The sequence below is a fragment of the Pelobates fuscus genome, chromosome 4 (genome assembly GCF_036172605.1).
Source record: "Pelobates fuscus isolate aPelFus1 chromosome 4, aPelFus1.pri, whole genome shotgun sequence".
NCBI classification, from domain to species: Eukaryota; Metazoa; Chordata; class Amphibia; order Anura; family Pelobatidae; genus Pelobates; species Pelobates fuscus.
The window spans coordinates 24,914,196-24,933,273 of NC_086320.1; the positions used below are offsets into that span (position 1 = coordinate 24,914,196).

Sequence of the window (19,078 nt, forward strand, 5' to 3'; positions counted from 1 at the left end):
GCCTGGCGCGGAAAGGCTCTTTTGCGTGGATGGGACACGCTTTCTGGGGCGACCGAAGGTGCGCCAGTCATGGTGTTTCTGGAGGCAGAGGAATGTTTGGACTTACGGGTAGCCTTTTTGAACCCCTCTTTAGACACCTCTCCCTGGGGTGTCAATAGGCCCGAGAGTTGCTCGTCTGAAGGACGTGGCAAGATGGCCTGTGAAATGGTGTGGGAGAGGGTGGAGGACATAGACCCCATAGCTGCCATAATGGCATCTGTTACTGAGCGCTGTAGCGCTAGAAACTGTGCCCCACCGGGGTGGGTATTTCCATCAGCCATAGAAGGCGAGATATCTGAGGTGACAGGAGCCTCAGTTCTAATGAGTGGGGTATCCGACTCCCCAGAGTGAGTGGACCCAGCGGATAGTCTGGGTTTAGGCATGTTGAGAAACTAGCAGGAGTAATAGGAAATAAAGAACGTATGGGTTAGTCACCCAAACAGCTAAGCAAGAAATAAGGAAAATCGCTCTCACCAGGGCCCAGACCAGTGACACACTAAGATGTAGGGACAGGATGTCAGAAAATGGCCGCCGGAAATCTCGCGGGATTCGCGGCACCCGTGAGATACGTGGTAAAACTACCAAACATGAGGGAGAGAACGCAAAATGCGCAGAAAGGCGCCCGGGCAGAAGAAACAGACAGGAGACAAGACTACATAGGCAGGGGAGGTCTGGGCCCTGAGACTAGGGTACAATGAGACAAATTACTAAACTTTGATACTAAAGAAATAAATGAATAAATTAATAAATAAATAACCGAATAAATAAGTGGATAAATAAATACAAGTAAATGAGAGAAAATATCAATGAACAAAATCAGTATACTAAGAGAATATGAGGAGAAAATATGGCATGTACTTATCTTTGTGTCAGAGCAGCAAAGAAAGAGGGAAATGGAAGGGAAGTGCTGCCTGTTATACTGGGACCTGAGCGGGGAGGGGCCTATGTTATCACATGTTCATTCTTTTTTCATTCTGTTTGTTTCCTTTGCTGCTATTTGTGAACAGTAAAGAAAGGGATATGCAATATGAGCCTCCGTGTCTTGTTATAAAATTAACATTTTAATTGATATGCTTGCCTAAGGCATAGGATATGAATATTGTCATATTTATATTTAAACAATATTTTAGGAATTACATCCAAGTTACTCATTAAACACTAGGAACTAACACATAGAAGGAATATAAACAGTACCTGGGATTGAATTTGGCTACTGTGTTGAACAAATACATACATACCATCAGATTGTGGTTGTGTTAAGACATGGAACTGCTTGGGTAGCTAGGATTTGGCATAGTGCATTAACTATTACATGACTACTAATTTTATTTTTTAAACAATTTTTCAGGGAGAAAGAGGGGAAAAAGGTGAAATTGGTGTCGCTGGACCTCCTGGCATCCAGGTAAATAATTTAGAGATGCACATGAAGAGACAGATTAATTTACTTAGTATATTTCGTCTCGGTTTGTACCCAGCCACGTTTGGAGGAAACTCTACTTAAGTCTTCAAGGAACCTTTCCTAACCATATATTGCTTCATGGGAATGATCCATGTTATTACAGTAGATTAGTTTCAAAATGTGAGATATATTGTAACACACACAATGTAATCCACCTTAAAAACATAGCACGCATCTGCCCCTTTCTTACACAAGATAATACTAAGGACCTCATCAATGCTCTAGTAATCTGCCACATGGATTATTGTTACCCTCTCCTAATTGGTCTTCCCAAAAGCCGTATTGCCCCACTACAGTCTGTAATATATGCTGCCACCAGACTGATTTTCCTCTCTAGTCGGTCCTCTCACACCTCACCCCTCTGTCAGTCCTTACATTGGCTTCCTGTATCCTATATGAGTCAATTCAAAGTGCTAACCCATATCTTTAAAGCACTGACCAATTCTAGCCCCTCTTATATCTCATCACAGATCCATAGTTATGCCCCTTCTCGGTCTCTCCACTCTGCCTGTGACCTTTTGATGTCCGCTGCTAGCACACGTATGGCCAACTCACGCTTGCAGGACTTCTCGCAGGTGGCTCCCTTCCTATGGAATAGCCTGCCTACCGCCATCAGACTCTCCCCTAGTCTTCAATCGTTTATGAAGTACCTTAAAACCCATCACTTTAGGAAAGCTTATGGCCTCCCAGAGTAATCTCTACCTTACATACCTGTCTCTTGCTCTCTCCTAAAGGGCAGCACTTTACTCTCTCCTCCAGCTTTGCTTCACTCCACCTTGTTTGATTGTGATCTCCTGTCATGTTGTGTTTTTTTACCCCACGTCCTATAGACTTTAAGCTCGTTTGAGCAGAGTCCTCCTCATCCTATCGTTCCTGTAAGTTTTCTTGTAATTGTCCTATTTATAGTTACATCCCCTCTCATAATATTGTAAAGTGCTACGGAATCTGTTGGCGGTATATACATGCCAACAATAATAATAATAATAATTTTATATTTTGTTCCTCTTTGGGCTGGTAATTAAATGCAATTGGTAGAGATCATGCCTTCAATGTTCATTTATCTGCCATTTGTTTATGCAGCACTAGGAACACCTCCCCTGCCTGTTACAACCGAATTTGATTCTTTTTAAAAAAAATTAAAAAGGCCTAGTTTTTTGTGGGTTTTTTTTTAAACAGATTATTGAAGGATATAGTTAACATGTATGTGGGTTGTTAAACCAAGGTTGTTGATTTAAAGAGAACTCTGATTGCCATTGTGGAGTCAAGAAGGATTTGATTTTCCCTTTTTGTGGCATAATCGGCCATCGTCTCCAAAACTTTTTTTTTGCCTTCTTTTGGATCTACAGCATAAGAACATGTGTTTCAAAGTGTACTTGACGGACTTCAGCCTTTTTTAACCTAGATTAATATGTAACTATTAATCAAAGTTCTTGAACTGCAGCAATCGCCATGGGAACCAATGAAATCTGCAGGAACATGCCAGTATTTTGCATCTTGATTGTGCAACTATTAGAACGTTGTCCAACTTTTCAGTTAGAGAAGCTTTTAATCACTATTTATATAATGGGAAATACCTGCCACACACACAGAGCCTTCTATGAAAATCCACATTAACCTGCAGGAGAGTACCGCACACACTCTAACCGACTTCACAACTTCTATTGAATAAGTTGGGAGAATGATGTGATAGTGGTGAGATTTAATGTCAAATAGCCCCTCTAGAACATTAACAAGGTAACAGGAAATATCTAATGAAACATTTATTCCATCACTAATAATAAAAGTACAGTAAAAACAAAGAACACATTACTTAGACATTTCGAGTAAGGGTTAATGAGAGCTAGTTGATTTGTGACCTGTAACCTTCCTTCCTTGAATGATTACTCGGCCGGTTCATGGAGCACTGATGGACAATCTAGAAAACACGAGTGAGCACTTCAAACAATCGAAGAGAACAATTTCAGAATGTGGTGTTCTGCAGAACTCATTACAGCAAAGCTGGGCAGATTTAAAGCTGGATTAATTCCAGAAAGCTGCACGGAGGGTGAGATGCAGGCAGCGCTAAACGTAAAATATTGGATTCTCTACCAAGTCATTTACAGGAAATGTAGTTCTCGGAAAGTCCAAATGAACAATGCAATTTTCGTTGGTATTTTTCTCACTACATCTCGATGAACATGTCCCGCTGTACAAAGAAAGACATGCTTCTGTAGGTTTATTTACTGGAGAATTGGATTACGATAGCAGATGATGTATGATGCATTAAAATGTAGAGTGATTTTCAATGGAATTGCTTTAAGGATGATGTTACAGCTACTCTGCTAAATGAAAAACTTTTTTAATATAAATACGTCACTGGGAACACTGCCCTATTTATCTTGAATGGTCAAACCATGCCCAGAAGTGATTCTTTAATCACAGGCTGATTTTTGCCACATGCTTATTTCCTTTGGGATATATTTATTCTACTCTGTGTCAGAGTGACATAAGGAGAGGGCAGTTTGAATGGTGGCATTGCCATAGCAACATAAACAATGGGGGAAAGAATAAATGAAAAATCTGGTTATTTAATAACTTTCTGAATATGTTACCCCAGTGAGTGTTTAAGTGAAATGAATGATCATATTTACATCTGGGGCACGTTTGCGTTGGAGCTTTTGTAAACACGCTGCAATAGATATTTCAAGGCGTACGACACATACAGTGCCGGGGTGTATTGTGGGGAAATGACAATTAAATCATAAAATGTAAGGTATAATTGCTTATACTTGAATGGGGACAAGCTAGAAAACAAGGATCACATATCATAACTGTGTCAGAGGGGAGTTTGAATTTATTATGAGGTATTTTAGCCGTAACACATTTGTGCACACGGCATTCCGGTAGGAGAACTGTCAAAAGACAGACAATGTTGATCGTTTCCTTCGCCACTTTGTATAAACGTAGGGTAAATTCAGTTTTTTTTTCACTTCAATGGATTGAAAAAACAGAATGTACCCCATAATGTCAATTTCCTTCATACGCACTTTAGCTCTGGTCTGTTTCATGAAAACGAATTAATCTGCTGCACCATGCAGATGGACTGTAAATTGTGACCAAGAGCCTTAATGGCTCAAAGAACAGTGGTGTATTCTAGCAGCCAGAAAAGGGCAGAAGAAGGAAGGACGGCTCAGGACATCCTATAGGACTTGTTTACACACCTTTTAGCAATTTTTTTTAAGCAAAAACATCTCAGTGAGGGAGTTAACACTGATATAATATAAATATACTATATGAATCCATTGATAATGGAAGGGTACTTGAAGACATGAGCAGATATGTATGGAGGGCACAATTAGAGGTCTATAGATTTGTCTAATGAGTTTTCATTTTACGACGATGATGATGATGGTGATAGGGAAGCAAAAGTAGGGAAGGGCAACTGATGAAGAAGGGCAGTGTTCCAGCCATACACAGACAATACAATTTGCTAGTAACTAACACCAGCCAGTAACACATCATTTCAACCTATAATATATAAACTTAGTCATCAAATAATTGCCTATATGTCACAAATCACACTTATTCTCATCAAAGTATATCCTAATTATAGAATGTGCACTCTGCCAAGTAAAATAATAAAAATATATACGAAAAACTTCATTAAAAAAGTGTAATCGGCAATAATTAAAAGTAGAAGATGATGTCAGGTGATTTAAAAGATTTAAAGCTTAGTCTAGAACAGAGGCAAGAGGAAAATGTTTGCTAACTCAGGAAATTGTGTCTTATATTTTATGATTCTGCCGTAATTTTCTCACAATTCACTGTAAAGTAATAGCTAGTCACAGACTCAAGTAAATTTATATACAATCGCCTCATATCTCCAGGAATTCAACAGCACAGCCTTCTGTAATAATAGCTCTTTTTAATTTATAGATTATCTGGAATCTCTGTGTATGTTAATTACTCAGCAATGGATCTTGGTTTCGAAATTTAAATTTCTCTCTTTGAAAATATGATGTGTATTATGAAATGTGTTCACAGGTCTTCCCATCCAAAAATCAATCAATAATAATGAGAATAAACATACCAAAGCAGGTCAGGAAATATTTTAGACAGCAGAAAAACTCTTCACATTTCATCACAAAGAAACTTTGGCTTTTCTTAAAAATAAGATTATTAAACGTTATTAGTTAATTGTTAATTATCTTCCCTCTAGCCACAGGGCATATAGATTCTGTCAACATTTTAGAGGGAATTGTGTCCAAAGATTCTTGTAGGTGGCAGGAGTATAATTAACAACTAGAACATTTTGAATTTGGTTACATTTATAAAGATGTACCGTATGTCCAACTCACTGTGTTGGGAAACATATGATAAGCTGCATTGTCCCTGATCCCATTAACCATGCTACTGTTGCACCCGTGTAAAAAAATAAAATAAAAAAAATCCCCTTTTAAAAACCATCCCATATCTCTGCTTCATTTTTCCTCAAACCTTCTGGAACAAATGGTCTTTGCCTGTCTGGCTTGCTTTCTCAAATCCAACTTTCTCCTCTTTAAACTGACTTCCACTCCCTCCATTCTGCTGAGACATCTCTGAACAAATAACTAACAATCTAATTGCATCTATATTCAAAGGCTACTACTCTATACTAATTATTCTAGACCTCTCTGCTGCCTTTGACACTGTTGATCATGCCCTTCTTAAAACTCTTCAATCTCTCAACCTCTGTGACATTGTCCTTTCATGGTTCTCTTTCAATCTCTCCGAACATTCATTCAGTATCTCCTTTTCTAATGACACAGCCTTCTCTTGTCTTCTCTTGGTCAGAGTCACCTAAGGCTGTTCTTGGTCCCCTATTTTTATCATTACACTGCCTCTCTTGGCAAACATATTAATTCCTTTGGATTTCAGTACCACCTGTATGCCAATGCCAATGATATCTCTCCTCCTCTGATCTCTCCCCCTCTCTCATAGAACCAGTTGTCTTTCTTCCATCAATGATTGGATGTCCTCCCATTTCCTGAAACTCAATCTCTCTAAAACGGAACTTTTTATTTTTTCTCCTTACAAAACCTCCTCTTTACTCTCCCTGCAAGTTAATGGTACCCACATCAGCCTGTCCTTGCAAGCTCGCTGTCTTGATGTTATCTTTGATGCTGACCTAACCTTTGCACCTCACATCCAGTCTGTTGCCAAATCCTGCCATTTCCACATTAAAAACATTGCCCATGTCCACCCCTTTCTTACACAAGATGTTGCTTAGGAATCTCATTGCTCTAGTAATCCCATTGATTACTGGAATTCTCTCCTAATTGGTCTCCCCAGAAGCCATACTGCCTCGTTATGGCCTGTAATGAATGCTGCTGTCAGGCTGATTTATCCTGGTCGCACCTCTCACACCTCTCCCCTCTGTAAATCCTTACATTGGTTCCTTGTACACTATAGGAGTCAAATCAAAATACCAACACTTACCTATAAAGCTTTAAACAACTCTAGCTTCCACTAAATTTCTTTACTAATTCGTAGGTACACCCCTTCCCGGTCTCTCTGCTTTGCTGGTGACCATCTCCTGTTCCCTGCTTGTACCTCTACTGCTAACTAGTGCTTGCAGGACTTCTTGAGGATGCTCTGTTCCTTTGGAACAGCCTGCCTACCCCCATCAGACTCTCCCCTAGTCTTCAATCCATTAAGAAGTCCATCAACAACCCATCTCTTCAGAAAAGCTTATGGCTCCCCAGATTAATTTCTATTTCACAGATCTGTCTCTTGCTCTCTCCTAAAAGGTCACACTCCACTATCACCTTCCAGTTCTGTTACTTTTCCACCTTGTTGCAGAGTCCTCCTCAACCTATTGTTCTTGTAACATTTTGTAATTAGCTAATTTATTGTTAAATTTCCTTTGTTACATTGTAAGGGGCTGCGGAATAAGTTAGCGCTGCATAAATGCCAATAATAACAATGCAAGTGTATGATGTTTATGTTGTTTTTTTTTGTTTGTTTGTTTGTTTTTTTAATAGGGATCTGATGGACAAAGAGGACCGCAAGGACCACCAGGCCTAACTGGATTACCTGTAAGTTATGATTCAACGTCTATCAATGTAATGGCATAAGAAAAGGTGCACGCATAAAAAAAAAGACCTTTAGCCCAATAAAATTAGGGGGCAAGCATCCTTCAGCCGTATATTAAGAGCGATATTATCAGTATCAAAAATGGAGATGCTTTCAGTTATTCACCCATGGTGCTCTAAAGTATTGGACCTTCCATGATAGATGCAATAAAAGGTTGACAACTTCCCACTTCTGGATCCTACTATAATTCCTAAATTCTTTACCATGCATAATTATGAGTTATCTTACACTGTCATTGCCTTCGGAGCCTCAAATAACTCATGCAAATCCTTCTATATCATGTGGGAAACTCTTGGGTGAGTTAAAGAAGTTAGAGAAAAAACGGTGACAATGTGGGATGGGTGTGAAGGAGGCAATTTTTGACCATAATCCAATGGTGATAATGGTGGCTTTTATAGAAAATCTGCAAAAACTATGTCTATAGATGTTGTGTATACAAATAATAAACTGATGAGAGTGTCAGTTAAAAAGTCAGAAATTATTCATAGTATATCTATCCAACTTTTCATTAATTGTTTTTTAAATTATAAACAGAAGGTCCAGACATGTTTTAACCTGGAGCATTACACACGGAATTGAGTCACAAATGTATCGCAAAAACACAAAATATGATCCATAATTGTGACTCTCAATTATTTATCATGTTTTGTGTTTTGGTGAAATAAACTGATGAATGCCCTCTGTAACTGAATTGTAACTCTTACTTTTGCAGGGATTACAGGGTGAAAGAGGAGAGAAAGGTTCCAGAGGAGAGAAGGTATATTCATTTTACCAGATATTTTTTATTTGTTTTGAATGAATTATTATTCACTCGACCCTGGATGTAAGTGCAAATGATGTTGCTAAATCTTAATTCAAGGTTTCCACGTTTAATCCAAGGTCTTCATATTTGAAAAAAAAAATGTTTTTAACAAAGGTATTTAGAAGACCATTTTCATTAATGTGCTTTTTTAACAGTGGGATTTCCTCCGATTCTTTATTTCATGTAGTAAGCCACCCTCAGGGTTTCGCGTTTGTCCCATGTGGTTTCTTTCTTCTGGTCACTTGTAATATAAAATGAAGATACAGAGAGTCAGAGAAACAACAGACAGACAGTGATTCCCGTATTATGTGTCTGCCAGGGTTTCCTCTGTTTCTCATGTAACCCTTGAACATAGAGCCAAATTAAGATTGACCAGGGCCATAGGCAGATTGGGGCCCCCTCCTAGATCTCTGGGCTCTGTTTCTGTAAATGTTGTGAATGTGTGTGTGGGAGGAGACTTGGTGTGTAAGAGTTTGTTTAGTGTTGGATGTCTTCCAACAGTCCCGAATTTGATGGGACTGTCTTGATTTTCAGGTACTGTCCAGCCATTCCAACTGGTTTTGGGGACACCAGGGAACTGTTCCCAACAATCATAGCATGCACATGTTTTGGGCACTAGAAACCGTCAGTGAGCACTGAAACAGCTGGTTTTGCAAAACTGGCAGGCAGCCTGGTGTGTATGCACACCAGGCTTATATGCAAGTAACATGCGCAGACCCACCCCATTTCTGGGTGGAGCCAGTGATTGTAGTCCGCTTTACCTACTCCTGGACTGCCGAGGTATGGAGGTTGAGAGGTATGGTGTGTGTGAGTGGTGGCGAGCGTGGCTGAGTTTTGTGTGTGTAGTGTCTGAGTGTAAGGGGGCAGTATTTAATCTGTCCCAACCCTTTGGTGTTATGCCTGGAGGTGGTGTGGTGGCACGCTGGTGGTATGGCTAAGGAGCATTGTGGTCTGCACAACTATCTGTTGCAGATGACTTTACCAGCTTGTTTGCATTCCTGACACTCAGTCAGTGCATCAGACTGCTGGATGTGGTGCTTTCACTAAATGAAAAAAAAAAAACTAGGGGCCAAGAGGGAGTTCTTAATGTGATCTGCCACCGTCAGAGGGGCAGACCACAAAGCTCCCTTGGTGACTTGAGGGGGCATATGGCAAAGCCTGGAGATATTTTGTGAATACTGAGCAATGTTAACATATCCACTTATCAGATTACACAGCTGATGTGCATAGAATAGGTTTATAGACTATAATGCAGTTTATTACTGCCCTCTGCTGGATGTTAATCAACATTACCACTTTTAAGTTTCAAATTAAATGTTTCACGCTCAGGCTTGTATTCCTATCCATGGTGGGGTCTGTTCCTTTTTATAGAGTTTGTTGTGATTTCTTTTAGAAATCACAGCTTTACTTTTAGAAATCACAGCTTTACTTTTAGAAATCACAGCTTTACCAGAAATAAATATATATATATTTGTCTGATGGGTAAAAAACATATACATTTCTTCTATTACACCCACATAATCAATTGGTGGTAATCATACTTACATATCTAACAAACATTCTATTTATTTTATTTGTTTTGTTTTTAAACTAAAATAACATATAAGGCATAAATAAGAAATACGAAACGTACATTAATGGGACAGAACACACGAAGAATACAATTTAAACTCATACCTGGCTACTATAAAAAATAAATCTTCTGTTTTAGTAAATAAAAAAGGATCTTAGTCACAATATAAGGACATGACATGTTTAAACTCAGCACTGCTGTCACAGTACCCCAATAACCGTGGGCCCTATGCTAATTGTAATATGTAAGATAAACAAGCAAACTGCACCCCCCCCCCCCAACATCGGCATCTCTTAAAAGAGGGTGGCCAGTGCATGAATCGTGTCACTAGCACCACCCAAACAGAACAATCCGCCCAAGAATTGGCAGGTCAAACTGGTGTGAATACCAGTTAGGCACATGGGCCCATCGATGACGGGCCGTGCAGGGAGCACAGTTTCAGTGCTCTCTACATGGTCCTCGTGCCCTGAGCATTGCACAAGCGTGTCTTATGATTCTGGGAACAGTTCCCTGGTGTGCCTTTAATTTATACTTTACTACTGAATGGTTACCTGTGGGGTGTTTAGCGCAAGGAATCTCATCAAAACAACGTAAATATACATAAATATATAGGAAGAGGAGGAAATAAAATGAGAGCCACCTTAGACTTTAATGATTCTATGGCACCTTGAAACACCTCTTACAATGCAGGGTATCGGCTGTAGGGTAGGGTTCTACAGTCCATGTGTCTCCCTCCTCCAATGCCATAACGCAACAACTGCATTTATTTTGTTCTTTTATTGCATTATGATATGTTTATCAGGAATTATAGTACTGTGAGGAAATAAAGTATTTTTCATCATCTTGCATCCTTCAGAAGTTTAATCACTACGCCTACAAGGCATATCTCATTCCCAGCTCCTCTGCTGTATGTCCTGTGAGTGGGATACAGTTACAGAGTCTAGCCGCAGTGTCAGTCCGTTCCTTTGGCAGACTTTTCCAATGTCTGCATGAAGACCAGTTCGCAGAAAACGATGAATAACCCATTCGGTGTGAGAGAACTGGAGTGGGCGTTCAGCAGACTCTATTCAATGTAGCTTCAAATGAAAGTCAAAGGAATCTCAATTGGCTTCTGTTGGACAAAAACATTGTAGTTCCGATCCTGCCATCTCTCTATAGTATCTAGATTAAACTGATACAGTAATACAGAACAGCTATTAAAGATACGTCTGCAGCTGTGCTATTACTGCTCTCAGTCCGTTGGGGCTTCTTTTGAAGCTGATAAAACTCCTACTAGTTGAAGGAAATGAGAAGATGAGAGTGTGTGACAAATGTGGCCAGGTAACTGTATGCCTACCCCCATGATATATTGTGCTACAGGACTACATGGTCCAGAAAATGGTAATTATTTGTATTGAAAGAATGAAATAATATGAAAATTTGGAAAACATTTAATAGTGGTAAAGTTGGAGTGTAATCTAGGAATGCAGTATTATTTCATGGTTACATTGTAATTACTATATCCACTGACCAGATGCTCGGCACTGGATGACATACATCCCAAGTGTCCCTATTTAGGAGGGTCAGTCCCTCTTTTCTGTCCTCTTTTCTAGGAGCTCCATATTGTTGGTGTGTCTTGTTGGTGTATAGCAGAACTCGAGAGCAATAATACTACAGTAACATGTCTTTAAACTACAATAAATATGTTCAGAAATCTGTCTGTGTAAATAAGAAACATGCTTTTATTCTAAATTACATTTTACGTAATAAATAGTTCTTAGCAAATCACCTAGAATGTCCTAGAATAGCCCCACCCCTGGCCACACCTCACTCACACCCGTAACATTAAAGTGTCCCTCTTTGTCCATTTGAAATAGTGGGAGGTGTGGGATTATCATGTGATAATATTATTATGATTATTATTATTAATATTTATATAGCACTAACAGATTCCACAGCGCTGTAGAATGGGTGGACTAACAATCGTTTAATTGTAACCAGACAAGATGGAGGCACAAGAACAGAGGGGTTGAGGGCTCTGCTCAATGATAGGTTGGAGCAACATTGTGAAGAGATTTGTAAGCAAGTACCACAATCAATGGAGCCCTATATTTTACGGGAAGAAAATGCAGGGACTGACAGAAGGGTGAGGTGTGGGAGATGCGGGCGGATAGGGAGATCAGCCTCGCCACCGCATTCATTAAAGACTGTAACGGGGCATGTTGGGAACACGTAAGACCACTGAGAAGTGGACTGCAGTAGTCAAGGCGAGAGAGGATAGTGTCATGCACCAGCACCTTAGAAGCATCTGGCATAGTGTCAGTAGGGTCAGATGTGCGCAATGTTTTTGAGATGGGAGTGGAAGAATTTGGAGATTGACTGGACAGGAGGGGTGAAAGAGAGGTCGGTGTCAAAAAGAATACATAGGCAATGAGCCTGAGTGGTGGAGCTCATGGTAGTGCAGTTAATGTGGAGGGAGACAGAAATGGGAGAAGCAGACTTGATGGAGGAAAGACAAGAAGTTCTGTTTTGAACAGGTTGAGTTTAAGGAAATGGGCAGCCATCCATTTAGAGATAACAGTGAGGCTGTCAGAGACACGAGGGGAGGGGATAGATCAGGACAGGACAGATAGATTTGGTGTGCATTTCCAATACATTTTAGGAGTTTAAGGTTATGTTTAAGAAAGTGACTATTGTAAACAAACGGCGCCATCTAGCAAACATCTTCTGTATTTACACTTTTTTTCACATGTTGCTTACCAACAGGACAGATAACAGTAAAACATTTGAGCAAGTGGATACTTACTGCATGGGTGTAGAAAATATGGGTTGGGGTGATGACACAACCCCCCCCCCCCCCCCAAAAAAAATCTAGTGGCAAAACGAGAAGGTTAAGATTTTCTCTAATCATGACGGTGTATAATTAAGGATCATTGTGTAAGAAAGATAAGAAAAACAAATCATATATACAAAAGCGGTTTGTTGTCCCATTCTGCCAGCGATAATATTTGAATAATATATATGTTTGCCTGTTGAAAGCAGCATGGGTTGAAGTTTGCTCCCTAAGTGGGGCTGGGATTTCTATGAAAGGCTACCCCGTCTCCCTCAGATTTTCTTTGATTCCCACACTGGTGCTTTAATGTATATATTTTATCACACATTATTGCTAGTTTATGTCCAATGAGTAAAAAGGGTGCTCAAAACATGTGGCCAAAAAATGAGGAGAAATGTCATAATTTGCATTTTATTATTGTTGTTAATGTGGAGTTTAAGTACTTATCTCTACATTGGAAATTATTCATTAAAAAGGAAATAGTAGTGAATGTAATAGTGAATATTCAAATTTAGGCAAAAATCGGTAGTAGTCAGAATTAAATAACACAAGGTGATCGCACGCAACCTTAAGCAACCTCAATATTAACCACAATATTAACATAGTAACATATACAGTATTCACAGGTAACATTCACGTTTAATTGGTAACACCTTTTTAAAATCATGGTTTCATTACAGTATAGTAATGTCAGACCCATTGGCACCTGAATCCTTTGTGGTCCTAGGGGTGTAAAATATAAGGCTGTGTGGGTTACCTTCATCTCAGGGATGGGTTTGGTTCCAGCAGCTCCTAAATAAAACATGGTTAAGCTCCTGGAGGGATAGTTTGGTGGTGGGCACTACTGTGTCTCTCACCTTTTATGAAAAGGATTCTATAGTGGGGAAGATTACATGTGTTACTGTTTCTTAGGTTTTTTGTCCCATGTTCTGTTTTGGATGTTGGTTCGGTAGCTGCCAGTAAGAAAGAGAGGGCCGGGCTTCAGTAAGGAGGGCAAATAGCTTTCGAACCCTTGTGGTTTATATCTTAGTACTCTCTGTATATAATGGTGAGGCTCTCGGCTTATTCGACCAGTCCCAAAATTTGGGAGTGACCTCTGCACTTTTGATATCAGAGCTAAAGTATTGGGACATTATTGGAGTAAAGGCCAGGGGCTCTTCCTCTCTGTTTGGCCGGACCCAGGTTAGGGTGGGGTGTGGGATGGGGGAAGGAGTGCTCAAAGAAGGGGGAGTTGGGGGAGAACTAAAAGGGGCATCTGCACCTCTGACTCTTGCATGGTGTGGGGGTTCGTCTAAATGACTGGTTTGAACCATATGTTTTTTTTTTTAAATTAATTTTTTAACCCCGTCAGTTGTCAGTCTCTTGAGCAGTGCTGTGGGTTTGTCAGAATTCTTTCCATATTCCATTTGCTGTGTGGCTTAACTTTCCTCTTTTCGTTTGGTTCCACATCAGCACTTCATATTCTAATGTGGAGGACACCAGGGCTATTATTTATGCTAGGGTGGGCAAGGCAGGGGGTTTGCAGGTTTTGGCTATTAGTGTGAGATATAATTTTTTCAGTGTGAGTCTGTGTGTACCTTCAGGGAACAATCCGAGTAAGAATATTTCCGGTGGTTGGTCTATAGCGCAACCGGTTGCTGATTGAATTAACGTGGACACTTCTGTCCAGAAGGCTTGTACTCTACTGCAGGACCACCAGATGTGAAACATCATTCCTTTTTGAGTGTGGCATCTCCAGCAGAGATCACTCATCGCCCGGTACAATTTGTGGAGTTGTGTGGGGACCATATACCAGCGGTATAGGATTTTGCAGGACGTCTCAAGATGAGACGCGAATGACGTTAATTCTTTATGTGCCACAAGTATTTTTCACCATTCTAATTGCGTACGTGTGTGATTGAGGTCACTCTGCCAGTCTGTTCATGGAATGTCTTCCTGGTGTGTCGTGAGTTGTCTATAGCATGTTGATAGTGTTTTTTGTTTTGGGTGCTCCTGAATACACATCTTCTAGTGGGAGATTTGTGTTTTGTGTTGAAGTCTGCAAGTCATTGGTAGCAATTAGCGCATTCAGTTGCAAGTATAAAAAATGTGAGTCTGGGTGGGAGAATATACTCTGTTTGGAGCTCCAGAAAGGAGTTAAACCTGATGTGGAGTATAGGTGATGTAAGTGTGTGAGTCCCCGTTGTTGCCAGTTCAAGGATGGAAAAATTTGGTTACATATTTGGAGTGTGCGTAATGGAGTAGCTAGGGACCAGGGTATGCCGTGCACATCTTACTTCTGTGGTGGTCCCATATCTTGGGCAGTAGGTGGGTGGGTTGGAGTGTGTTGAAGAGATTTGGACTCATGTGACTTTTATATTTTATTATAAAATGGTATTTCAACTAGTGGCCTTCTGAGCACATTTAAAAACTGTAATGCTGGGTTAAACTATTTTTTTCTGGATAATCACCTTAACTGTATTTTCTTTCCTTCTTAAATGTCAATATTTTAATAGGATCAGCCAAGGCAGGTGTTTGTTTTCTCTAAATAAAAATACACTGGGGAGATTGTGTTCTGGAGAGTTGTGCAAAAATCTATAAATTCAGCAAACGTTGTGGAAACAAATAGGAGTAGTAGGGACATTCCATCGGTTACTCCTTCCTTTGACATGTTTGCACCAATTTGCAGAACACAACATTCTGATAAATCTCTGCCAATACATATGTTTTATGCAACTATTCCAGGGACCCAGAATGCTTCCTCATTGATCAATATCAAGAGGGAGTGGAATAGCTGCAATACTACATCCAACCAGTCCTCCTCCAGTCGTATGGACACTAGCAGGGTTATTCAACAAAGTGCCTGGAGTTTAAAGTGAGGAAATTCAAAGTGAAATTCAAAATTTAGGCCATTAAAGAATGTTATTCACTAGGCTGTATAGTGTACTCAGCCCTACTCTGTACATCCACTTTCTGACTTTTGATAAGATAATTTTTGATTGTCCTATCCATGTTGGATATTTTGGTATGCTGATGGAGGTTTTAGGGGCTGATTTTTTAAAGTTTTTTTGTGGCAATTATTAATATTATTTATTTTATTTTTGCTGATCTTTCCCATTTTTTTTTAAATGCATGTTAAGCTGGTTAAGTTATGATACCAGGTTTACAATGAAGGAACATCGCTACGGTACCTGCAGTATTCCATTTATTAAACCTCCAGATAGTTTCTCAAAAAATATTCAAGTAGTCCTTAGAACAGCCAAGTTTGCAAGATTGAAAAATGTCTACAAATTGGATTATTCAGCTCCATTTTTGCCACACGATATCAGTGTATAAAATGTATCAGAAACCAAAAATCTCATTTTTTTAATTGCCCTGAAAACTACAAAATGAGTATCTGCTGGAACACAGGTAAAATCTGGATCCCTGACAGCTATTCATGGATTCAATTTGAACAAACTTGAAGCAGGTAAGTAAATTGCTACAAAGTCTTCCATCCAAAAGAATGAACTGAGAAATAATGCCATCAGTCGCAGCATCTGAGGAGCTGTCTGATCGCTGTTCAAGACCTTTGGTAATTCAGATGTCAGACTGTGTTTCTAGCAGACCTTGAGCTTCAATCACCATTTCAATGATCTCCAAGACACCTCAAAGAAAAAGTGAAAGAATAGGTATGAATCCAGGAACGACGAAGGCTCGGAGAAGTAATACATTTCTTTTCATTGTGCTATCACACATCACTAGGGTTGGGAATTAGTTTCTGACAGTCCTACGATGAGAACGAGGACTTGACTCTTCGAGTGCTGAAAGAGAACGCCACTCAAAGGAGAAATACTTTATATCAAATATATTTTGGAACCTTTAGAAATCCTGGTTATTGTGGTTTGTCCTGTTTGTCTTTTTTCAGGATTGGATGACCATTTAGTGGTCTCTTTGTTTAATCATCTTTTTATTTTTTATTGTAGGTTTACTTTTAATTTATTTAAAGGAACACTATAGTCACCTAAATGACTTTAGCTAAATAAAGCAGTTTTAGTGTATAGATCATTCCCCTGCAATTTCACTGCTCAATTCACTGTCATTTAGGAGTTAAATCACTTTGTTTCTGTTTATGCAGCCCTAGCCACACCTCCCCTGGCTATGATTGACAGAGCCTGCATGAAAAAAGAAACTGGTTTCACTTTCAAACAGATGTAATTTACCTTAAATAATTGTATCTCAATCTCTAAATTGAACTTTAATCACATACAGGAGGCTCTTGCAGGGTCTAGCAAGCTATTAACATAGCAGGGGATAAGAAAATCTTAATTAAACAGAACTTGCAATAAAGAAAGCCTAAATAGGGCTCTCTTTACAGGAAGTTTATGGAAGGCTGTGCAAGTCACATGCAGGGAGGTGTGACTAGGGTTCATAAACAAAGGGATTTAACTCCTAAATGGCAGAGGATTGGGCAGTGAGGCTGCAGGGGCATGTTCTATACACCAAAACTGCTTCACTAAGCTAAAGTTGTTAAGGTGACTATAGTTTCCCTTTAATTAAAAGCTTACTATGATGTTTTCTCTTTGCATGACATTTCTGGAAACAAGGTTCCTTTAAAAGGAACACTTTGACATTAAAAATAAATATATTAGAATGGCCCTGCTACTGTTTAAAATTAAAGACTCACCCCTGTGTAAAAATAAAAATAAATTCTCTAAAATTCAACTTAATTTTAGAGTTGAGTCCGCCTCCTTGGTGCAGCATCTCGGCGTAATCAGTAATTAATCAGTCATCGGTGATTACAGAAGGACATAGGGCATATGCTTATCATTTGCCTCAACCCTCCAATCAAATGTTTCTTATGAATGCTCACAAAATCCAATGCTTCTTTAAGTGAAGCATTGGACATGTTCAGTGTTTTTATGTGGTAGCCTTGCTAGTGGCTGTCAAAAGGTATGTCCCTTTAAGGAACTATATCAGCAAACGCTGGTAAAAGTGAGAGATATTGATAAATAAGGTGAAGATCTTCCTGAAGCTATCAATCCAAAATGGAAACATGATCTGGACATTTGTATATTCACTGGAAAAGACCAAAGTGAATTATATATGTGTTTGATCTTGATTTTCACATAATTATTAGCACCAATTATATGTATTCTTGTAAATTAAATATGTTGTGTTAATAAAATTTATGTTTTTCAATTTTTTATCAGGGAGAAAGGGGAATTGATGGCTTCCCTGGAAAACCTGGTACAGAAGGAAGAGATGTAAGTAGTCAACCAGGTTCCTTATTAGTAATAATAGTAATAATAATAATAATAATAATAATAGTCATAATAATAGTCATAATAATAATAATAATAATAATAATAATAGTCATTTTATTTTATTACAGGGTCTTAAGGGTAGCATTGGCCTACCAGGAATCCAAGGATCTAAAGGAGACAGGGTAAGTCCCAAAAAACAAAAACTAACCTTTTAATTGGGCTTATAGTGAGTCTGCTTTGCAAACATACATTATTTGTATTGTATTGGAAGTAATTTGTCTGAGGTTGGAGAATAATGCTATTAAAAGCAGTAAGGCCCAAATTTGTGAAATCCAATTTTTCTTAATGAAAATTGTGTCTCTTAGTTAATAGGGAATGAACGTTTGCACACATTTCTACTGCGGGACACAGATAATCTTTGTGAATAGACTCTCTTAGCAAAAATAATTAAAAAAAAGTAATTAAAGGGAAATATTAATAACCTTTCTTTAATAATATAGCTCTAGTAGTTTTAGGATGGAATGAGTGAGTCAGTCAATCAGTGAGGAGTTTGCATAGTACAATCTGAAGCTTGGCACTTTATAACAAAAAGGAAAGAGGAGTTAAACACGTTACTGAACATATTTGAGCATACTTTCAGCCTGCAATAGCAGCCTGCAAAGCCCTTGGTGATACAGCAGCAGTACAATAAGGCCGGCTACTGGGTAATGTGTTTCTTCCTTCTTTGCAGGGTGACAAGGGAGAAGTTGGATCCCCGGGATTGCCTGGAAGTGCTGTAAGAATTCCAATTTGCATGTTGGTTCTGTTAATGTGAGAAAAACGTTAATGTGAGATGCAAGAGGAAAACATAAACCGTTTTTGTCCTTGGGTCGCATTACTTTTCTACCATTTGCTTGCTATACTTATGGATCCACCCGAAGCACATTTTAATACACAGAATGATTAGCCCAGCTTCAAAATGACATGTTTAGTTGAAAATAGCTTTCAGTGATTGCATGGTGGATTCATCCCTCATATTATATAAATTATAGAGATATACAATAAAATATATATG

General features: G+C 39.0%; 1 protein-coding gene across 2 annotated transcripts in view; it reads left to right on the top strand.

The window, feature by feature from the left end:
- Positions 1-19,078, top strand: part of COL22A1 (collagen type XXII alpha 1 chain) — a 321,826-nt gene that overhangs the window by 172,316 nt on the left and 130,432 nt on the right. For both annotated transcript variants that reach the window (XM_063451032.1, XM_063451033.1), the window contains exons 15-20: positions 1,388-1,441; positions 7,501-7,554; positions 8,325-8,369; positions 17,971-18,024; positions 18,153-18,206; positions 18,755-18,799. In XM_063451032.1, coding sequence (XP_063307102.1) covers positions 1,388-1,441; positions 7,501-7,554; positions 8,325-8,369; positions 17,971-18,024; positions 18,153-18,206; positions 18,755-18,799 — 306 coding nt within the window. The remainder of the gene's footprint in view (positions 1-1,387; positions 1,442-7,500; positions 7,555-8,324; positions 8,370-17,970; positions 18,025-18,152; positions 18,207-18,754; positions 18,800-19,078) is intronic.